Source organism: Orycteropus afer, unplaced genomic scaffold (genome assembly GCF_000298275.1).
Source record: "Orycteropus afer afer isolate SDZICR_OR568_19922 unplaced genomic scaffold, OryAfe1.0 scaffold00082, whole genome shotgun sequence".
Classification (NCBI taxonomy): domain Eukaryota; kingdom Metazoa; phylum Chordata; class Mammalia; order Tubulidentata; family Orycteropodidae; genus Orycteropus; species Orycteropus afer.
The window spans coordinates 8,501,063-8,523,010 of record NW_006921669.1 but is presented as its reverse complement, the minus strand read 5'-3'; the positions used below and the strand labels follow the sequence as shown (position 1 = coordinate 8,523,010).

The 21,948-nt window shown below is 43.0% G+C and overlaps 1 protein-coding gene across 1 annotated transcript in view; it reads right to left on the bottom strand.

Moving 5' to 3' along the window:
- TDRD1 (tudor domain containing 1) overlaps nt 1-16,236 on the bottom strand; it is a 70,190-nt gene extending 53,954 nt beyond the window's left edge. Inside the window, exons 1-3 of the mRNA XM_007941612.2 lie at nt 16,119-16,236; nt 15,679-15,772; nt 11,898-12,045 (exon numbers count right to left, since the gene is read on the bottom strand). Coding sequence (XP_007939803.2) covers nt 11,898-12,045; nt 15,679-15,772; nt 16,119-16,236 — 360 coding nt within the window. The remainder of the gene's footprint in view (nt 1-11,897; nt 12,046-15,678; nt 15,773-16,118) is intronic.
- Between the last annotated feature and the right edge of the window lie 5,712 nt (nt 16,237-21,948).

Genomic DNA, 21,948 nt, shown 5'->3' with positions numbered 1-21,948 from the left:
GGATTGAGAGTGGCAATATCAGATGCACTAAGAGCAATGTTGTCAAATTAAAAAGGCAAAAAACTGAAGTCCAGGGGACACTGGGTGGAGGTGGGGATATAAATGCTAAGTTAACTCTAGGTGCTGTGTAAGAAATACCAAGAATGTGCACCAAGGTCTTAGGGTGAGAACCAGAAGAACAGAAACAGGCTGCCTAACTTTGAAATTATAGGAGAAAACAAAAACCTAAATCCAACAGGAAAGAAAAAATATTCAAGCATGATAACCAGAAAACATCAAATAAAATGACAGCACTGAGCGCAAGTAATCACCGTACAGATGGGTTAGTCTATTAAGGGGAGACAGTCAGACTTAGATCAGAGAAAAACATCCAGCCAGACATAACCAACAAGAGGCACAGATAAAACAAAATGAATGGTGAGGCTGAAAATAAAAGGACTCAAACAGGTGCTATGCAAATAAACAAAATAAAGGCAAAATGCTACTATTACCAACAGACAAAACAGAACTCTAGGTGGAAAAGGAAGGAGCTCAGGTGTTGTAGTGGTTAAGGCATTTGGCTGCTAACCAAAAGGTCAGGGGTTCAAACCCATCAGCAGCTCTGCAGGAGACAGGACAAGGCAGTCTGCTTCCGTGAAGATTTACAACCTTGGAAACCCAATGGAGGCCACTATGAGTCAAAATCAACTCGAAGGCAGTGAGTTTGATTTGAGTTTTGAGGTAGGAGATACTGAGACCTAGAAAGACATTTTAATTGATAAAAGAAACATGGCAAACAGACAGACTGCCAGGAATCTTTGAGTCAATTATGTAGATTTGAGGGTCCTTTTTAGTCATGCCCCTGCGAGGCAGAAATAGGGTGCTCTGGTAGGGTAGTGCCTAAGCCATCTGACTGCTAACTAGGAGACTGGCGGTTCAAACCCACCAGCTAGTCCTCGGAAGGAAGATGGGGCAATCTACTTTCGTAGAGATACCGCCTCGGAAACCCAAGGAGAGGTCTGAGTCAGAATCGACTTGATGGCAGTGAGTTTGGTTTGGGTTTGGTTTAGGCAGAAATAAGACACAGATACTAATGTTTAATTCTCCATATTCCAAAGGAGATAGAAGATTTTTGCCTGTGTTCATCAGTTCATCTGCATCCTTTGTGGGTGCAAACGCCTGTGGAATGAGGAAGAATGAAATCCACAAAGGTAAGAAATCCCCTGCCTTGTGCACCTACTAATCAGACAAGACAGAAAAGAAGCAGTGGCAGGGAGTATGTCAGTGACACACTCAACTAGACCTTCTAGGGGCCAATACAACCAAGAATGCGCATTTTTCCAACACTGAGCATATACTGGACCACAAGGAGTACCCCAACTACTTCCACAGCAAACCAAACCCCTAGCTAGCATCATACACGCTGCATTTGCTCAACAAAATTTATACAAATTTCCATCTTAGACTTTACTTCCAAGAGAATCGGCCTAAAGCAACCACAAAGAGGGTGGGGATTTGCTTTTCCTTGTTTTAAAAGATTCAAATTGATATAACGGAAATGGTAGCCAACATGAACAATTTGAAACATCACAAAAAACAGCAAATAGGCCAGGAAATAAGTATTATCATAAAGATGACAAATTTGCCATCTTTTGAAAGGTCAGATAAATTACAAACATGCAGATACTGTAGCAGGCATTACAGCAGACTGACCCAAACACCATCTGCAACCTCTGATCTGCCAGCTGGCGTTAGTGACAACCTGGCCTTGAACAGGGTTTGCCCCGAGTGGGGCTCCAGAGAAACCCTTGGCTAGCAGGGTCCTTCCCCCGTTTCTTCCTATAAGGTGAGTATGAAACCTGAAGTGAGAACACCCATCTTGCAACTAGAAGCAGTAAGGAACGAAGAAAACACTAAGGATGGTGGAGCAGACAACACAAAGAGCCTGGTGTTCCAACAGTATCCCTGAACCGCCACACAACACAGTAAAGGAACAAGAGGCATGAACAGGATTCAGAAAGGATGCCTGACAACAACATTCAACCTCCCTTGGAATATGAAAAATTAAACATAAGTAACTATGTCTTACTTCTGTCCAGCAGGGGTATAACTAAAAAGGACCCTTATGACTGGTGGGAGTTTAAACTGGGGTGCCCTTTCTGGGAAGCAATTAGATAATACTTATCTCAGGAGTATGAAACAAGTTCCTAGCCAGTCATCCATCAGCTCTACTTCTAGAAATCATCCCATTACAGTAATCCTGAACACAGAAAAATCCTGTACCAGTTAATGCACATTTAAGATAGTAAAGAAATGAAAAAAAAAAAAGAAGAAAAAATTAGGTAACATGTATGATGTCTCCACTGGATAGAATGTTACGTTATCATGAAGAATCATTTGAAAATATCTGTTGGAATGGCCAATGAAAGATCAGAACATAGCCAATTTAACACACACACACACACACACACACACAACTCCATGTTAAAGGAATAGATGAAATACATTAAATTTTAAATAACAATGACTGTTCTGGGGTAGGCAGGTTAGTGAAAGAATCTTTCCAGTGTCTTTTTCGTCTGGTAAATTATATGTAAGAATAAATTACTTTTATGACAAAATCATTTAAAAAATTAAGTATCATTCAATACTAAGTTAAACCTTTTCTTTTTCCCTCTAAAGTGTGGCTACTTAATTCTAAACTGAGAATGATCAGAGTAATATTAAAACCATGAAACTAGGGTTTCAATACCCTCAGTCCTTGATCACATGCTACCTCTTGAAATAGATGAATGTCAACCAATTCTTTTTGGTACAGTGACTCTGTGTATTCCTTCCATGTTCTTTTGATGTGTCAATATTTTGTCCATAGAATCTTTCAGTTCTGCAATTTGAGGCTTAAGACATCTTCTCTCAACATCCCAGTGGAACCCTTTACAGATTGCAGCATGTAACTTCTGATACACTGTCTCAATCTACCAACTTAAGGCTGACAGTTCATCCAGACTCAGCAACTCATTGCCTTATATCATAGTTACCCATAGACAGTTTTACCTTTCTCCTTGGTTATACTTTTAAGTTGCTGGAGAGCAGGAATTATGTCTTCTTAAATAGTAAGAGAAACTCTCAAATTTCCTAAAGTACTTTACATGGTACTTTGCAAAATGAAACATTCAAAAGGTATTTCTACAATAAAAACTATTTTCACACCAAAAGCACAAGCAGCAGAAGACAGGATTGATACATTGGACCACATTAAAATTTAAAAAATCATGTGCATCAAAGGACTTTATCAACTAAGTGAAGGGACAACCTACTGACTGGGACAAAATATTGGGGAACCCTATATCTGATAAGGGTTTAATACCCAAATAAAGAACTCTCAAACTCAACACCAAAAAGACAAACAACCCAAACAAACAAAAAAAAATGGATAAAGGACTTAAACAGTCTACTAAACAGGGTATACAAACTGCCAACAAGCACTGAAAAGATGCTCAAATTCTTTAATCTTTCCAAAAACCCAAACTCACTGCTGTTGAGTCAACTGCAATTCATCGCCACCCTGTCCGACAGGCTATAAATCTCTATGGAAACAGACTGCTACATTTTTCTTCACAGAGTGGCTTGTGGTGAGAACCACTGACTTGCCTGGTTAGCAGCCAAGAGCTCTAGTCACTGTGCCACCAGGGATCCTTCATTAGTACTTCTTCGTGGTACTAAGGTGCCACTGAGTTACTTGCAACTCACAGCAACCACATGTATAATACAACAAAACACTGCTCAGTCCTGTACCATTCTCACAATCTTTGCTGTTTGAGCTCACTGATGCAGCCATTGTATCAATTCATCTCATTGAGGACCTTCCTCCCTTTCACTGGTCCTCCACTTTACCAAGCATGATGTCCTTCTCCAGGGCCCGGTCTCCCCTGGTAACATGTCTAAAGTACGTAAGACAACATCTCACCATCCTTACTTCTAAGGAGCATTCTGGCTGTCCTTCTTTCAAGACAGATCTGTTCATTCTTCTGACGGTTCACGGTGTGTGGATTCAATATTCTTTGCCAACATCATAATTCAAAGGCATCGACTCATCTTCAGCCTTCTTTATTTACTGTCCAGCTTTCGCATACACATAAGGCAACTGAAAATATCATGGTTTGGGTCAGGTACACCTTAGTCTTCAAAGTGACATCTTTGCTTTTGAGCACTTAAAGAGGTCTTTTGCAGCAGAGTTGTCCAATGAAATATGGTGTTTGATTTCTTGACTGCTGCCTCCATGGGCCTTGACTGTGGATCCAAGTAAATGAAATCCTTGACAACTTCAATATTTTCTCCATTTATTATGATGCTGCTTATTGGTCCAGTTGCGAGGATTTTTGTTTTCTTTATATTGAAGTGTAATTCATACTGAAGGCTGTAGTCTTTGATCTTCATCAATAAGTGATTCAAGTCTTTACTTTCAGCAAGCAAGGTTGCGTCATCTTCACTAAAGCAACTTGTTCATGAGTCTTCCTCCAATCCTGATGCCAAGTTCTTCATGTAGCCCAGCTGCTCGGATTATTTGCTCAACATACAGATTGAACAAATATGGTGAATGGATACAACCTTGATACACAATTTTCAGGGTTTTAAACCATACCTTTTGGCCCTTGTTCTGTTCAAATGACAGTCTCTTGGTCTGCGTACAGGTTCCACATGAGCGCAATTACGTATTCTGGAATTTCCATTCTGTGCAATGTTATCCATAATTTGTTATGATCCACACAGTCAAATGCCTTTGCATAATCAATACAACACAGGTAAGCATCTTTCTGGTATGTTCCCTGCTTTAAGCCAAGAGCCATCTGACAGAAGCAATGATATCCCTCGTTCCACATCCTCTTCTGAATCCAGCTTGAATTTCTGGCCATTCCCTGTGGATGTACTGCTGCAACCATTTTTCAATTATCTTCAGCAAAATTTTACTTGTGTGTGGTATTAATGATGTTGTCCGATAATTCGTGAATTCAGATGGATCATCTTTCTCTGGAATGGGCACAGACATAGATCTCTTCCAGTCGGTTGGGCAGGTAGCCATCTTCCAAATTTCTGGACATAGACAAGTGAGCCCTTTCAGCATTGCATCCATTTACTGAAATATCTAAATTGGTACTCTTTCAATTCCCAGATCCTTATTTTTGACAATGCCTTCAGTGTAGCTTTGACTACTTCTTTCAATATCCTCAGTCCTTGATCATATGCTATCTCTTGAAATAGATGAATGTCAACCCATTCTTTTTGGTACAGTGACTCTGTGTATTCCTTCCATCTTCTTTTGATGTGTCAATCAATATTTTGTCCATAGAATCTGTCAGTACTGCAACTTGAGGCTTAAACTTTTTCATCAGTTCTTTCAGCTTGTATTTATGTAATTATCCTCCATTTTGTGACCTGATCTAATTTTCATAGGTGTTGTAAACCCTACCTCTATGATGTTAATGAAGCAGAATTAGAGACAGTTACATAATGATGGAGTTTGGTAGTTATAATGATTTTGTAATCCCCCATGATATGACCTGCCAATTTTTTGTAAGGGCATCAGGGTAGGATGCAACACCCTTACTTGGGTCATAGCCCTGATCCCACATAAGAGAAGTTTCCCTGGAGTATGACCTGCATCACCTTTTATCTTACAAGAGAGAAGGGACTTCAGTACTACCAAGAAAGAAGAACTTAGAGTGGCGCACATCCTTTGGAACAGGGGTACCCGTACTGAGAGACTCCTAGACCCAGAGAAGGACTGATACAAGAAACACAAAGATCTCCAAGAAACGTGAGGATCACAGAAGTTGAAAGGAGACGAGAACCTCTCCCCAGAGCGAACACACAGAGAGAGCATTCAATATGAGCTGGTGTTCTGAAGTTGGACTTCCAGCCTTCTAAACTGGGAGAGAATAAATTTCTGTTCATTAAAGCCATAAACTTGTGGTATTTCTGTTAGTGGCACTACATAACTAAGATCGGTTGCAACTCATAGCGACCCCTCCTTGGGTTTCTGAGGCATATCTCTATGGAAGTAGATTGCCCAGTCTTCCTTCTGAGGAGTGGATGGTGGGTTTGAACCACCAACCTTCTGGGTAGCAGTCAAAGGCCTTAGGCACTATGCCACCAGAGCTCCTACATAACTAAAACAGAATTCACTTCCCAAGAAGTGGGGTGCTGCTCTAACACACATGGAAAATGTGAAAGTGGTTTTCAAATTGGATAACGGGTAGAGGCTGGAAGAGTTTCAATGTATCCAATAGCAAAACCCTAGGTTTCCTGGACATCAAAGATAATTCTGGGGAGAGCTCAAATACAAGTGAGGAGAGCTATAACACCAGAGGCAGGGCAGACAACAACGGCAGTAACACAACCAGGACACCAGCACCAGACACACCCACAGACAAAGAAAGCTGACTACCTCTGGGCACTCATCCAGAGTCAGGCTTGCCAGTCCATGGGGTGAAAGAGCTGAGTGCCTTCAGGTCAAGCTTTACTGGTGAAATGTAGTATCTCCGGACTCTTATTGGTATAGCAAAAGAACTCCCACAGAGCGGCTGATGGGTTCAAACCACCAACCCGTGAGAGCCCTATGGATCACAACAGCTGGATCCCATTGTGCATGGGGTTGCCAAGGGGTGAAGGCCAACTGGCTAGCAGCTAACAACACACTGTATAAATGCCACCATAATCAAGGATACAGACCAAATCCAAGCCTTTTCAGGTGCTTTAATCACTACACCACCAGAGATCATAATCAATAGATGAATAGATAAACCTGATACATGGTACAACATGATGAACACTGAAAACGTGCTAAGTGAAACTTCAGTCACACAATGACAATACCCAGCGATCCCACTTATATGAAATAGTTAAGTGTCTAGAGACAAAAGGTCACTAGTTGCAACCAAAGGTGGGAGGGAGGACAGGGGTCATCAGTGCTTAGGGGCCACTGAGTTTCTGTTAAAGATGATGGAATAATTTGGAAAAGGACAGCGGTAATGGCTGTATCACACGAGAAACGTTATCAGTGTCACTGAATTGCTGAATTGGCAACATTTTTGCTACCTATAATTTTACAATAAAAAATGAAGGAGAATAACCTATTTTCATTACACCATAAAACTATTTCGATGACAACCTAACAGAGAAAATGAAATTCACTGTTTCAAATTACATCTAGGAATCTCACATCATGTTACCAGGTTAAATGAAATTTAATAGCAAAAATGTACATCTTATATCAAATCTTCACAAATTCAAAAATGAAGAACTAAGTCTCACTTCAGGAACAATAGAGATGACAACAAAATCAGCCTCGGACCCACTGTAAAGTGTAGGCAGCACATATGAAGGCCTTAAAAGCTCCACCTATTACTTGAGAGACGATCCCATTAACACCGTCAATCTCTAGGTTACAAGGACACCTCACTCACCTCACCCTGTTCAGGAATTTTCATTACAACACTCAGAGCAAACAGACATCTAGACCTGTTCCATGAGTAGAAACTGCCTACTTCCTTTCCATTTTGGGGACAGCCCAATGAATGCATTCTTCCGTATAAAGTGGCTCTCTTCCCCACAGATGAGTTACTCCTCTTGCTGCCAAGTGACCACAGCCTTTCAAACATCTGAGATGACCGTCTAGTCAGGTTCCCTTTCAGTCCAGGTCCTTCAGCTGCTGATGCAACACACTCCAGAGTCCTCAAAATTCTCGACTTTCTCTAGTGCATCAGAAACCCTCCTATCTACAAGACTCTCAGAAGAGGGTACAGCACTCCAGATATGCGCTGACCACCTGTCAACAAGACAATCACCATGTCTCTGACTCTGGACACGGACATGTATCCATTAGGTTTTGGGACACAAAAACAGGTGTACTGTGAATCTGCATTAAGCTGTCAGCCATCTAAACAAACACTTTTGGATTTTTCAATTTAATATTATCATGCCATAAAAATGACTTTTTCTTTTGGTGTAAAGTTCTATGACTTTTCTGGTGGTATAGTGGCTAAGGCATTTGACTGATAACCAGAAGGCTGGTGGTTCAAACCCACCAGCCACTCCTTGGAAGGAAGGTTGGACAATCTACTTCCATAGTGATACTGCCTTGGAAACCCAAGGAGGGGTCACTATGAGTTGGATCCAACTCGACTGCAGTGGGTTTGGTTTTCTGGTTTATATAGTTGTGTGGGGGCAGTGGAAGTTCAGTGGTAGAATTCCTGCCCTCATGCACGAGACCTGGGTTTGACTCTCAGTCAATGCGCCTCAAGCATGTCTGCTAGTGGAGGACTGCATGTTGCTATAATGCTGGATAGGTTTCAGCAGTTTCCAGACTAAGACAGATTAGGAGGAAAGGCCTGGCAATCTGGTTCTGAAAAATCAGCCAGTGAGAGCCCTATGGATCACAGCAGCTGGATCCCATTGTGCATGGGGTTGCCAAGGGGTGAAGGCCAACTGGCTAGCAGCTAACAACACACTGTATAAATGCCACCATAATCAAGGATACAGACCAAATCCAAGCCTTTTCAGATGGAATTTTAATATTAAAAAAACACTTGTGACACTTTGGATTTGTCCCAATTTGACTTCTTCCTGGGTCAATCACTGAACACACAGGCAATCCCCAGGTTACAAACGTCTAACTTATGGACAACTACTACTGGCCCTTTAAAGGCAGCCCTTTAAAGCAGGGCTTAGAATTGGTTCTGTCATGGCCAGGGAAATGAAACAGCAACAGATCTGAGGTTTTACAATTTGGGTGATTCCTCGGAGTAACTGAAACAGGAAAAATTGTAGGTCGAAGCCCTGGAACGGGAGACTTGGAAGAGGAATGGTAAGCCCTTTCAGCGCCTGATGCGTGAGACTGGATTACTGACAGGCTGTGAAAAGCCACACACATTCAAAGTGGCTCGGTGGGACCTCCCGACCTTGTCTATGGATGGGGAGCACTGTTTTGATGCCCTGCTTAAACGTGATGTGAATCGGCCCTCCCTTTGAAATGACTGACCAGCCTCTAGCAACAAATTCATCACCATAATCACCTTCGCTTACTGCATGCGCAGCTTTTAAATCACTGAAAAGGCTTCTAGCCCTTTCTCACTAAGTTAAGGCTAAACAAGAACCATATGCACCTGTTTCCACGGACCTATAAATGTGACGTAAAGACAAACTGAGGAATGGTCTCACCTGTAACCTGGGGATGGCTTGTATTTTGAATTTTGAGGGAGGAAGCCACAGGTCACAAGACCACAACCTGGTGCTGCAGACTTAAGGCACAGAGGCATGAGGGATGTCACTACAAGGGCCATGATACACACAGGCTAACTATGCCCAGTGTTAAAGCAAGCATTTCCCCAATATGCAATTGACTTTGTTTTTTTTTTTTTTTTTTTTTACGTTACTGGTGATGAATAAAAATTTATTTACAATCATCCCTGAATCCAGAATAATTAGTCATGTATTTTCTTAGCTAACCCAAGATATTAACTAGAAGGGGCCCCAGATTTATGTTAACCAATACCAAACCAAACTCACTGCCACTGAATCAATTCCAACTCACAGCGACCCCCATTGGGTTTCCAAGGCTATAAATCTTTATGGAAGCAGACTGCCTCATCGTTCTTCCACAGAGCAGCTGGTGGGTGTGAACCACTGACCTTTAGGTTAGCAGCCAAATGCCCTAACCACTACACCAGCACATCTCCTTTATGTCAAATAGATCCTATATTCTCAGAATTGGAATCACTGATGTAACAAAAAGCAATAGACTGGTTTATATAGTTACACTAATTTATACAATTGTTATACTAATTTATGTTGTTGTCGTTATGTGCCTTCCAATCCCCCTGACTCATAGCAACTTGGGTTTCCGAGGCAGTAGACTGCCCCATCTTCCTACTGAGTGGCTGATGGATGGGTTTGAACTCCCAGCCTTCAGGTTAGCAGTCAAGTGCCTTAGGCACTACTCCACCAGAGCTCCTACGCTAATTTCTAGTTATGCTAATTTATACAATTCTACAGGCAACAAGAGACTTTGGCTTTGCAGTCTTTTTGTTCCAAACTTCCCACTTTGACCGCAGTTAAGACTGGAAGCTCCCTAAGGGCAGGGCCTCTCCTCCACTCTGCTTCTCCACATCCACCCTCACCCCTACCCCTAACCCAGATGCTCAGAGAATCCTTGGATATGCTGCAATCGAATAATCCTTCTCCATTTCTTTCAGGAGACCAAAGAATAGCGTAAACCCAAACCAAACCAGCTGCCGCCCAGGTGACGTCAGTCCTGGCAACTCCAGGGGAGTCAGTGCAGAACCGTGCTCCATGGGGTTTGGGATGGCGGATTTCTCAGAAGCGTTTCATCAGTACTTTCTTCTGATACACCTCTGGCTGGGGGTAACCCACCCCAACCTAGGGACTCCAGACAAGGAGCCAGCTCTTTCAACATCAAAAGTTCAAGCAGCAGTTACTTAGCTGTAACATATTTCCTTCTCCAATGTTGACTTTTGTCTTCCTGGTAACCCCATGCATTGCCGGAATCCTTCCACTCAAAGGAAACACTGTTTTAAAGCTAAACTCAACAGTTCAGCGGAGCATAAGCTCTGGAGTGAGTTGCCGCCAAGTCCCAGTCCCATCTTGTCATTTTCCACATAGGCCATCTTGGACAAATTACCGCATCTTTCTTGGGAGTCAGAGACTAAGATGCAGGTAGCAGCTGCAACTACCCCATAATTCATGGTGGAGATCAAATGTGAGATTGTATGTAAACTACTTAGCACAATGTCTGGGGCTTATTAAGTACTTAAAAGACAGCTGTTACTTTTTCTGTTATACCACTCCCCCCACACACACATTTTCTCCCGCTGTGGAACAGTTTGCAAGTTTAGGGCTGAAATAATTTGCGTACTAATATATCCCTATTTCTTCATTCCTAGATGAGGAAAGCAAGCTTAGAGAATTTAAATAATTTGCCAACAGCTTCCTCCACAGTCCCCCAACCACCCCTGTATTTTTACCCAGCTGGGTGAAAATCCAGGTGGGACTTCCAGGCCATGCACTTTTGCACACAATACTCTGTTGCCTCACTCAAGGAGCTTGCGGCAACCCTCTCCCCACCAAAAAACTCAAACTGTTGCAGGGGTGTAGACTGACACATTAGGACTCTCCAGGGCAGAGGTGTTTTCCTGCTAAGCTGCTGGGTGGGTTCGAATCCCTGACACTTCAGCGGAGCTAACCACTGCGGGCCCTGAAGAAGCCCAAAAGGGAAACCATTCATAGCAAGGCCGCCGGTGCCAAGCAAAGCAACCTGCACTCAGCGAACACTCTGTACACACTTGCTAACTGAACCAGTGCCTTTCCTATAGGAAGTAGGTGGTGGCAGAAAAAAACTTGTCCTAAGTATTGATACTGATTACACCGTAGCTTTGAGTTACATGAAAACAGTGGAACCAAAAATTAGCTCCTTGCAGCGAGAAGGGGAAAGTGGCCCACGAATGGGGGATATTCACATTTTGGAGAGTCACGCCGAGTTACTCTTGTCTCTCGCCCTTCCTCCCACAACACAGAAACCTCTTCCAGCAAAACCGGAAGACCTCTCCTTCCCAACCAAGCCTCCATCCAAGCTTTGTTCCAGCCTTTTAACCTCCCGCCACTTCTAGGCCCCTCCGAGCGGCTCAACGCCTGCCTTCAACGCCCGCCCTCAACGTCCAGCGCCCAACGTCTCGCCCCCAACGACCAAAGACTCTCAGCCCTCACCCAGCTCCTCAATCCCCCATGCGCTTTGGGATTCTGACCTGGAAAGCCTGGAAAGGGCAGTTCACCTCCACCGGGCTTTGAAGTCTGGCGGTGGTTGCGCCTGCCCGGTGCCTGCAAGCCCGTTACGTAGGCTCGCCCACAGCACTCCGCTCACCTCCAATGCCGGACTTCCCTGCCCTGGGCCCCAGACGCATGCGCAGCGCGCTGCCACGTGCGCTCCGGAAGCCCACGTGCGCCCTTCTCGCGCCTAAGAAACTTCCCAGCCAAGTGTCCTTCACCGTTGGTGCCCTAGGGGTGCAACAGTTGGACTCAGCAAGTTCCTCTGCGGAAACTTAATGCAGTTCTCCTTTCGGCTCCTTCTAGAAAGGTGTTCTGGAAAAATTCCGTGAGCAAATTTTGAGCGCAAAGATGAAGACTTAGGTCACATGAACCACTTTTGAGGTTTCCAAATTAATCCATTACCTCTGCTTGGCCTTGGAGGCTAAACACACGTGATACTTTTTTTTTTTTTTTTTTTTTTAATCTTAGGACACATGATTATTTCTGTTGTTACTCAAAAAGATATTTTTAAGCTTTTATTCTCAATCTTTTCAAACATATTCAGAGCAATGGCATAATGTACCATGTACCCATCACTTGGTTTCTGCATTGTCAATTCATGGTCAATCTTGCCTACACCACCTGCACCTTGAACACTTTCTCCATCCCACCCCCCAACTGAAGCAAATCCCAGACTTTTTTTTTTTTTAAGAGATTTTATTTTTGAGAACTCTTTTAGATTTACAGAAAAACTGAGAAGATGGCACAGCATTCCCATATCAATTAGACCCCGTTTTCTCCATTAAGATGTTACATTGGTATGATACATACAATTAGTGAGCCAATATTAACTAAAGTCCAGAGTTTATTTAGATTCTTTCAGTTTTCACCTAATGTCCTTTTTCTGTTTCAGGACCCCAAACGGAATACATTACATTTAGTTGTCTGTCTCTTCTGGCTCCTCTTGTCTGTGGTTGTGTTTCAGACTTTTCTTGTTTTTGGTGACTGTTTGGGGCAGTACTGGTCAGGCATTTTGTAGAATGTGCCACTGTTGGAATTTGCCTTAAGTTTTTCTTATGATAAGACTGAAGTAATGGGTTAACTGTGGTCTTCCTCCCAGTAACCCACAAGCCCAGCCTTCAAATGAGGAATACATGAGACAAAACCACAGAGGTAGTATCGTTTTCATCACATGGTATTAAGCACACATTCTATGAACATGATTTAGGACTTGGTTTTAGCCTTGATCACCTGGCTGAAGTAGTGTCTCTCAGGTTTGTCACACAATTACTTTTTCTCTCTCCCATACTGTATACTTCGGAAGGAACATTATGTACAGCCCATACATAAGGACAGTGTCAGATTACTCCATAAGCAAGGTAAGCGTGTGTTTACTTATTAATCTCTAGTGAACTAGTGAACAATTTCATTTTTTCATCACATCAAAGATTCTGCTTCTAGGTATGGTTGGCATCTGTGTCTCCCAACCCCACAGCACCTTCCTACAGAAACAAAGCCTCTTCAAATTTACAATCCCTGGCAGACATGAAATACCAGTAAACAAGGTAAGCATGGTTTACTTGTGCTTACTAATTTGTAGTGAACAGTTTCACATATGCTGAAAAGCATGTGCAACTGTTCACTACAGATTAGGAACTAAGCACAAGTCAACCCATGCTTACCTTGCTTATTGGGTAATCCTCCCTTATGTAAGGGGTGGGGACTTATGATCCCTCTCCTTGAGGGCTGAGTATTTACATAAAGGATTTCAAATTCTTCTGCAGAGGAATCTTGTCTCTCCTCCAGGTTTATTAATTTATTCAATCATTTATATCAGTATGGGGTCATGGATAGTTATTTTCTGCTTTGGATTATAATGAACTACTACTTATTTTGTTGCCCAAACTGTTCCAATTTTGGCCATTGGAAGCTCTTTTATTTGGCTCTAAAAAACTGCATTATAAGTCAATACTGATGTTTCTAAATTCAAACTTAGGATGGCAGGGTTTCTACTTCATTTCTTTTGTATTTTTTTCTTTTATGCTGAAAATCTTGGTTCCCAAGCACATCATTATTCTTATGCTTTATACTAATATGATGTATGTGTATGTGTTATATACATACACACACACACATGCATGTGTGTGTGTGGTCCAGTTGTGAGGATTTTTGTTTTGAGGTGTAACCCATTCGAAGGCTGTAGTCTCTGATCTTCATCAGTAAGTGCTTCAAGTCCTCTTTACTGTCAGCAAGCAATAAACAACATCATGATAAATGAAGAAAATATGGACGTTGTCAAAGATTTCATGTCACTTGGATCCACAATCAATGCCCATAGAAGCTGCAGTCAGAAAATCAAACAACATATTGCATTGGGCAAATCTGCTGCAAAAGACTCCTTTAAAGTGTTAAAAAGCCAAGATGTCATCTTGAGGACTGAGGTGTGCCACTGCTTCATATGCAAGTGAGAGCTGGATAATGAATAAGAAAGACCAAAGAAGAGTTGATGCACTTGAATTATGGTGCTGGTTAAAAAAAAAAAAAAGTTGACTATACCATGAAGAATGAAGAAATCTTATCTTGAAAGAAGTACAGCCACAATACTCCTTAGAAGCAAGGATGGTGACACTTTGTTTCACATACTGTGGACCTGCAGTCAGGAAGGAACAATCCCTGGAGAAGGACACCACGCTTGGTAAAGTAGAGGGTCAGTGACAAAGAGGAAGAGCCTCAAGATGGTTGACACAGTGGCTGCAACAATGTGCTCACACACAGCAACGATTGTGAGGATGGCAAAGGACTGGGCAGTGTTTTGTTCCATTGTACATGGTAAGGTCCCAGTGCCTTAGAAGCAACTTGACAGCACCTGACACCACCACCAGCAACACACACACATATGTGTGCACACATGTATTAGTTTCAGAATAACTATACCAATGTTATCCCTAACAGTATAATTACTGAAAACAGCTTAGGGACTATTGGACTTTTTTTTTTTCTTCCCTTTTAGAATAATGTTTCTAAATAGGATGCTTGGCCAAATGATTGTTTTAAAGTCAGGTCATTTATTTACTGTCACAGACACTTTGCTTGCTAAATGTGTTTTAAACGCAGTACCTTCGTTCTTGGAGGGAGGTGCCATTTCCTGTTGAAAGGGAAAGAGGAACACTCGTATTTTTTAAACTGATTTTTTTTTTTTTTTGCCAGTAGTTAGTAGAAAGAAATAGAATTGCAGAAGTTTTGCTCTGTAAACTCTTGCATTGAAGAACCTCCGAATTAACTGTTTTCGCTCAGAATTCCTAAACAAAAGAACCCCATTTCGCTGGACAGGAAAGTCTGTGGGCAAAACCTCCACAGACTGGAACTGCTTACCTGACTTCTCCAGACCCGGTTAGGCAACTATATTCAACACACTTGTTGTTGCTAATTATTGAGCATTTCTTGCCGTGTCAAACCCTATGATGCGTGCTGGGATACTCAGGCGGGAGAGGGCACTCCCTGCCTCTAAGGAGCTCACAGTCCGGAGCCCGAGACAAACACACCTACGGTTCATTATTAAACAATGGGAGTAGATGCCACGCTGTAGACACGAACTCGGTGTTAGGGAAACCCCGAGAGATCTCTCCTAGGGATGAGTTCAAACCCCCAGGTAAACTGCTCCTGCTGACTCCGCCCACATCTGGTGCCAGGTTTGCGCCTAAGAGCTGGAAGTCACAATTTCGAATTCTCTTTCATGCGATGTAAGGTCAATACGATGTAGGGTCGAGGGACGAAGAGGAATAATACTGAATGACCGCTCCTACAGGAAAAGAAAAATAACGACATGAGTGAGGCATGGGCATGAGGGTCAGGCAAGGGCTAAGGGCACAAGAATCAGCTCACCTGCTGCAGAAGACCGGCGCCCAGGGAGCCCAAGCCCACACTGAGAGCTCCTGGAGCCGCGAGGCCTGAGGCGGGGCTGTGCCGGCCACGCCCTCTGCAGACAGGTTACCCTGGGGCTCAAGGTGCACTCGCGTCACGCCGCCCGCGCGAGATGATTGGCTCTTCTCGGGAACCCCGCCCTCTCAGCTGTAACAGGGCCGGCTTTAGTGTCGCCGCCATCTTTGTTGATGTGTCAGCTCCGCAGGGGTCTGGGGATCCCGTAGAGGAGTAAGTGGGGTCTCTGGCTCTGTACCCCACGTTTGACCTCTTTCACACTCACAGTCTGCCGGACTCCGCTATGAAGAAGTTAGTCCCGGAGCCAGAGCTCCAGTAACCTTGTTAGGGTGCGGCTTGAGGCTGGAAGAAGTGGGGTGAGTGCTGGAGGGGCGCCCGGGGCGGACTGGGGAGTCGCAGTCGCGGCGAGGCTGCCGCGCTGTCCTGCAGGTCCCGCGGCGGGGGCGAGCCGCCTTCCCGCCTGGCTTCTCTCGGAGTGGGGTGGGGAAGGCGAGCCTGAGGCATCGACGTTCGGAGCCCCTTCCTGTCCTTGCCTCCCTGTCTGGGGTCCCGGACCACAGGGGGGGGGGGGGGGCGGCGAGGAACGCGACGCGGGGGTGGGGGCAGGGAGGGTTAGGGCTGCGCCTCCAGCGCGGCCGAGTTGGGGCGGATAGCCGGGTCTGCACGTGGGAACTGCAGCCAAGCCCCACCTGCTCCGGTGTTTTTCATCCACTTGGTCGTCTGTTTCTCATTTCGGCTGCAAGTTGACTGTGTGTGAGTTATATTTACTGTTATAGCGACTTTTCACCCTCTTCCAAACGCGTCCGCTGCTGTGACTTTAAGTTACTTCGGTACGATTCTTTGGGTTTGTGAATTGACTAATTATACTACTGTTCATTGTGTTTCTGTTGCCTTTCTTCAGCGTGCCTTGGTTGGTAAGGCAGGTAATTAAGATGTTTCCAATTTGTGCCTTCATCAGATGTGTAAACGGTAAAGCCTCTTCCACAAGCCCCAAAGTAGCAGTCCTGGGGAACAGTGCAGGTGTAGTTATCTTTTGGCTGTTCACAATTGAGTAACTTCCGCTGACACTTTAATTTTGATTTTTGTTTTGAGGAACCAAAGACTAAGCCAAACCCACTGCCATCTAGTTGATTCCGACTCATAAGCACAGAATACAAATGCCCCATAAGGTTTCCAAGGCTGTAAATCTGGAAGCAGACTGCCTCAACGGTCTCCCGCGGACCGGCTGATGGAATCGAACTGTGGACCTTTGGGTTAGTAGCCGAATGCTGTTTAACCACTACACCATCAGAGCTCCTTGTTTTGAGGAAAGAGGCCAGAATTTGGAGTCAGAACACCTGGATTGGACGCTTTCACTTGGTATTCTTGTTATGTTGTAGTTTCTTTCTCTGTTAAAAGGGAATGGTATTTCCTGAAGGAGTCCTGGTGGTGGCAGTGGTTAAAACGCTCGGCTGCCATCCGACAGGTAGGTGGTTGGAAACCATCAGCTGCTCTCCTTCCATAAAGATTTAGAGCCCTGGAAACCCTGTGGGGCGGGTCTGCTCCACCCTGCAGAGTTCTTATGACTCAGAGGCCACCCAGGGCGGCAGCTTCTTTTTTTTTTTTTTTAAATTACCTGCCTTCTGGGAATTCGATAGTGAAAATATGCAGTATGGTTCCAGGTTCTGGGCAGTCCTCGCCATCTGTGTGCCAGGTACCCTTGAGATCCAGCATTTTTATGTTTTCCAAAACAATAGACTGGGAGTGTTTCTAAGAAAAATGTGCAGTTCGTCAGTGGAACAGTGTTGCAAGACATGCTGTAGTCACTGACAAAATGTATCTGCTGTACATTGTTCAGCTATGCACCAGTGGGTGTCGCCTTCCCACCTACTGACTGCACCTCCTTATTTGAGGAGTGTTGATCTTGTGGGAAAGGTTAAGGTTTGAGAGACATTGATAGTGAAACTGCACAGTTTCCCTGTGTGTAAAGTACTGTTCCTGTACAGCTACTCTCCTGTTTTTTCTTTATCCACCATTACACAACTAGGAAATAGTGATGCATGGGCTGGCTTAGTTTGTTCTTTTCTTTTCCCTTTGGTCTACTGAAAATTCAGTATTTGTAAGTCTTCTAAGTAAGGAAGTAAGCCTTATAATATTAAGAATCAAAGCTCCTTTCAACAGAAAGGAGCCCTGTTGGCACAGTGGTTAAGGACTCAGCTGCTAACCAAAAGGTTGGTGGTTCCAACCCACCTGCTGCTCTGTGGGGGAAAGACCTGGCAGTCTGCTTCTGTAAAGAAGAGCCTTGGAAATTCTATGGGGCAGTTCTACCCAGCTTCATGGCTGTGGATTTTTATGGTATTAATAGGCAAGCGTGTATCATTACTAGAGCATCCTTAGTAATGAATGGATGGATTGTGTTGACTAATCTGATCTTTTTTAAAGACCTCATCTGATTCAGAGTAATTGCATATCAACAGAGAGGTTTCTTTAAACGGGAGATTCCATAGAGGCTCACTGGCATTTCAGAGTCTTGTTTCTTGCTAATATGAAGGGAGAGGCTACATGTAGCACAGTAACCACTTTAACCTTTCAGGTCCTTCACCCATAAACTCATTAGTCATCCTTTGATGCTATACAGTGACAGCATGGCTGATGATGATTGCTTGGTCTATTCAGTTTAAAAACATGTCATGTGGTACATGGTGACATGATGGAGTGAAGGCAAAACGGCAATGTACTTATCCTTATGGAAGGGGGATAATAGGTTGTAGCAGCCTTGCCTACAGATTAAGAAAATCATCTTTCCCTGTGAAGAATAACTAGTAATCTGCCCTGTTTCCCGAATATCTAATAGTTTCATGCTAAAGAATCCTTAACCTGAAGTGTTTTGTGTTTTTTTTTCTTATAGTAACATTTAACAAAACCAAACCTACTGCCATCAAGTTGATTCCAACTCATAGCCCCCATTAGGTTTCCAAGGCAGTACATTTTTTACAGAAGTGGATTGCCCGATCTTCCTTCCTTGGAGTGGCTGGTGGGTTTGAACCGCCAACCTTTTGGTTAGTGGTCAAATGCCTTAGGCACGCGCCACGAGAGTAACACTTGGGTTTTAATTTGATCTCTCATTCACTGTCATGCTCCCAGTACCCAGAACAGTACCTGGACATACTAAATGCTCAATATATATTTGGTGAATGAATTAATTAATAACTAGTTTGGAGATGTATTTCTGACTTGGTATCTTTGTATGAGCTTTGTTTGATGAACTGTTACCAGGTATCAGTGGATTGGATTATCCTGTATTTACAGTTTATTGAATAAACTTAAGTTTTTCATTTGTTTACACTGACAATTTAGTAAGGGAAAAAGAATGTACAATTACAAGTTCAAGATGGTGTTTTTATTTGCATGGCTCTTTAATGGAAATAATTTTGTAAAATTGTGACTTTTAAAAATTTAGGTCATTTCTTAGTATGTTTATGTATATATCCTTTTCATTAAGAAATAAAATCCAAGGTGAGGAATGGTTGGCTTCAAGCCTGATGAAAAATGTTTCTTGACTAGTTGCCTACAGCTGATGAGCTCCAGTAAGAGCGAAACCAGTTCTCACCCCATTGAGACCGTTTTGAGGTGCGAATTGGTCCTGTAGTACTGTGTCAGAAACAGAAACAACTTGGGGGGAAAAAAAAAGAAAGTGCTTGAATTAGGAGGAATTTTGTGTTTGTATATATATATATATATTTATATATGTATATGTATATGTGTATGTGAATTTGATTTATACAAGCACTTCTTAAAAAACAATCTTGTAAACATGGCTAATTCCATATCCTTCCCCTTTAGGCTACTACTAGGGTATTCCATCCTCAGTAGCTTTGATGATCCCCTCACCCCAAGAGAGAAAAACTGGACAGCATCCAGATTGGTTGGCATGCATCGATATTGCCAACTGGAGGCCCACAGGAGGACTCAGCTGACTGTTTTTTCTGCTCGTTAATTGTGGACACAGTCAAGGTCACAGTGGTTCTGTCTGCTACCACTTGTGTAGTTATTTCATTTTGGTGATGGCCTTGTTGCATGTATACCCATACAGCTTCATCAGCCTCTCTCCTTTTCTTTTTGTGTCCAACCAATATTCGTTTGACCGTCAGAAAACAAAGTTTGCAAGCTAGGTGGTTATCAGATGCCAGTTTATATGATAACTTTTTCAAGTCATAGGCTTGTTACTGAGAAACGGAATAGGAAGTACTTGTCTTTTGAGATTAAACTAAATTTTGCTTAATTTACAGGAGCATAATATGTAAAGCAGAGTTAGATTCTAAGCATAGGTAATTAGGAATATAGTATGCTGTTTGTTGTTGTTTTACCTAGACAAGTCCCTAGCAGCATGTGGCACATGTTTTTATTGTCCTGCACATTACAGGTCTCACCACCTGCTTCCCACCCACTTTTGCTGTCCGGTTCCCCAGAGCATTGTGTCAACCCAGAGGATCTCACCACATTGACAACCTCTGGGTGCATTTGCAAAAATTAGTGTAAATGCAGTAGAGAACATATTTGTTAGGTTACTTTATTATTACCATTATTTTGCTTGAGATTTAAGATATTTGAATTATTTCAGATTAAGGCTCCTTGCCATCTTGCAAGTATAGAGATCATTTCAAAAGCTAGAGAGTAAACTGTTAAGAATGTCATGAGGAAGGCTGTGACTGTGTGCTCGATGGTTATAGATACAGTATGTAGTTTATGTGAGAAATTAGTTTCCTACTTTCGTGGAAGGAAGATTTGGAGGAAGATGTGGCATTAAATTGGTTCTTTAGAAGTAATTCAGCTGTCAGTAGAGAAGGGAAAAGCCTTCTGGATGGGGACAAAGCCATGGAAGTGTTAATACACAAGTTGGAGGACTGAGTAGCCTGGTCCAGACTGGTAGGATACAGTGAAGCCTAGGATTTTAGGACTGCATGGAGAGATAAGATTGGAAAAGTAGTCCAACTGGTTTACTGAGGAATCTCAAGGAGGAGGCAGATAAATGTCTGTGTAGATAGATAAATACCTGTAACTCAGAAGCCCAGGACTGAAAATATTTGGTGGGCATCAACTATGAGCTGTTGGTTGAAGTTATCAAAGTGGATGAATTTGATGAGGGAAGGTAAAGACTTGAGAACTGAAATCTGGGGAACAGGAAAGCTGGGTGAGATGATAGTAACCGATTTGCTTAGTGGTTCTCCATTGACAAAGTATGGCACACCAATTTGTTGTTGTTAGGTGCCGTGGAGTTGGCTCCAACTCGTAGTGACCCTATGTCCAATAGAACAAAACACTGCCCGGTCATGCACCATCCTCACAATCGTAGCTGTGCACAGTCGTAGTTGTGGCACAACAAATAGGGGCCATCAAGTTGTCGCATGATGAAAGTTTCTTCTCTCTGTGTGCTGGCAAGTCATAATGCCTTTATTGTCTTACTGTCTTTTAAATAGATTCTTTATTTTCTAATCATTACATTTTGGCCAGCTCTTGGTCAACTTTTGCATGAACTAGTACAGCAGTAACTGGTTTTAATTTGTAAAACTATTCTCGTCTTTAGATTTTATACTGGTTTCTAAACTGATGAGATTTAAAATTTAACAGCAACGTGTTCTGTTCACAAAGTATATCTTAAAGTGGTACTTTGGAGAAGATAACATAGCTGGATAATGCCACGCTGAAAATTATTTCACTTTGTTGTGGGAATACAACAAAAGGAGCCCTGGTCGTGCACTGATTAAGCACGTAACTAAAAGGGTGGTGGTTCTAATGCGTCAGCCACTGCTCCGCAGGAGAAAGGTGTGGCAGTCTGCTTCTGTAAAGACTGCGGACTTGGGAACCCTGTGGGGCACTGCCCCATAGGGTCGCCATGAGTCGGAGTCGACTTTATGGCAATGGGTTTGGTTTGGGTATGGAGGAACACAACATATTCATGAGGCCTTTTATTTACTTACTTCATTTATTTGTATTGACTAATCCAAGCCTCTAATACTAGTGTGTCCTTTGGCTTGGTTATAAAATATATGCAGCAAGATAATAATGATAAGTTGTTTGGAAATACATGTTGTACAGATAGATAGTTTAGAGTGTTAAGGCCAATGTCTGTATTAGTTGGTGCCTCAAAAGGTTGTTGTTGTTGTTGTTGTTATGTGCCGTCGAGTCGGCCCCGACTCATAGCGACCCCTCCTTGGGTTTCCGAGGCAGTATCACTAC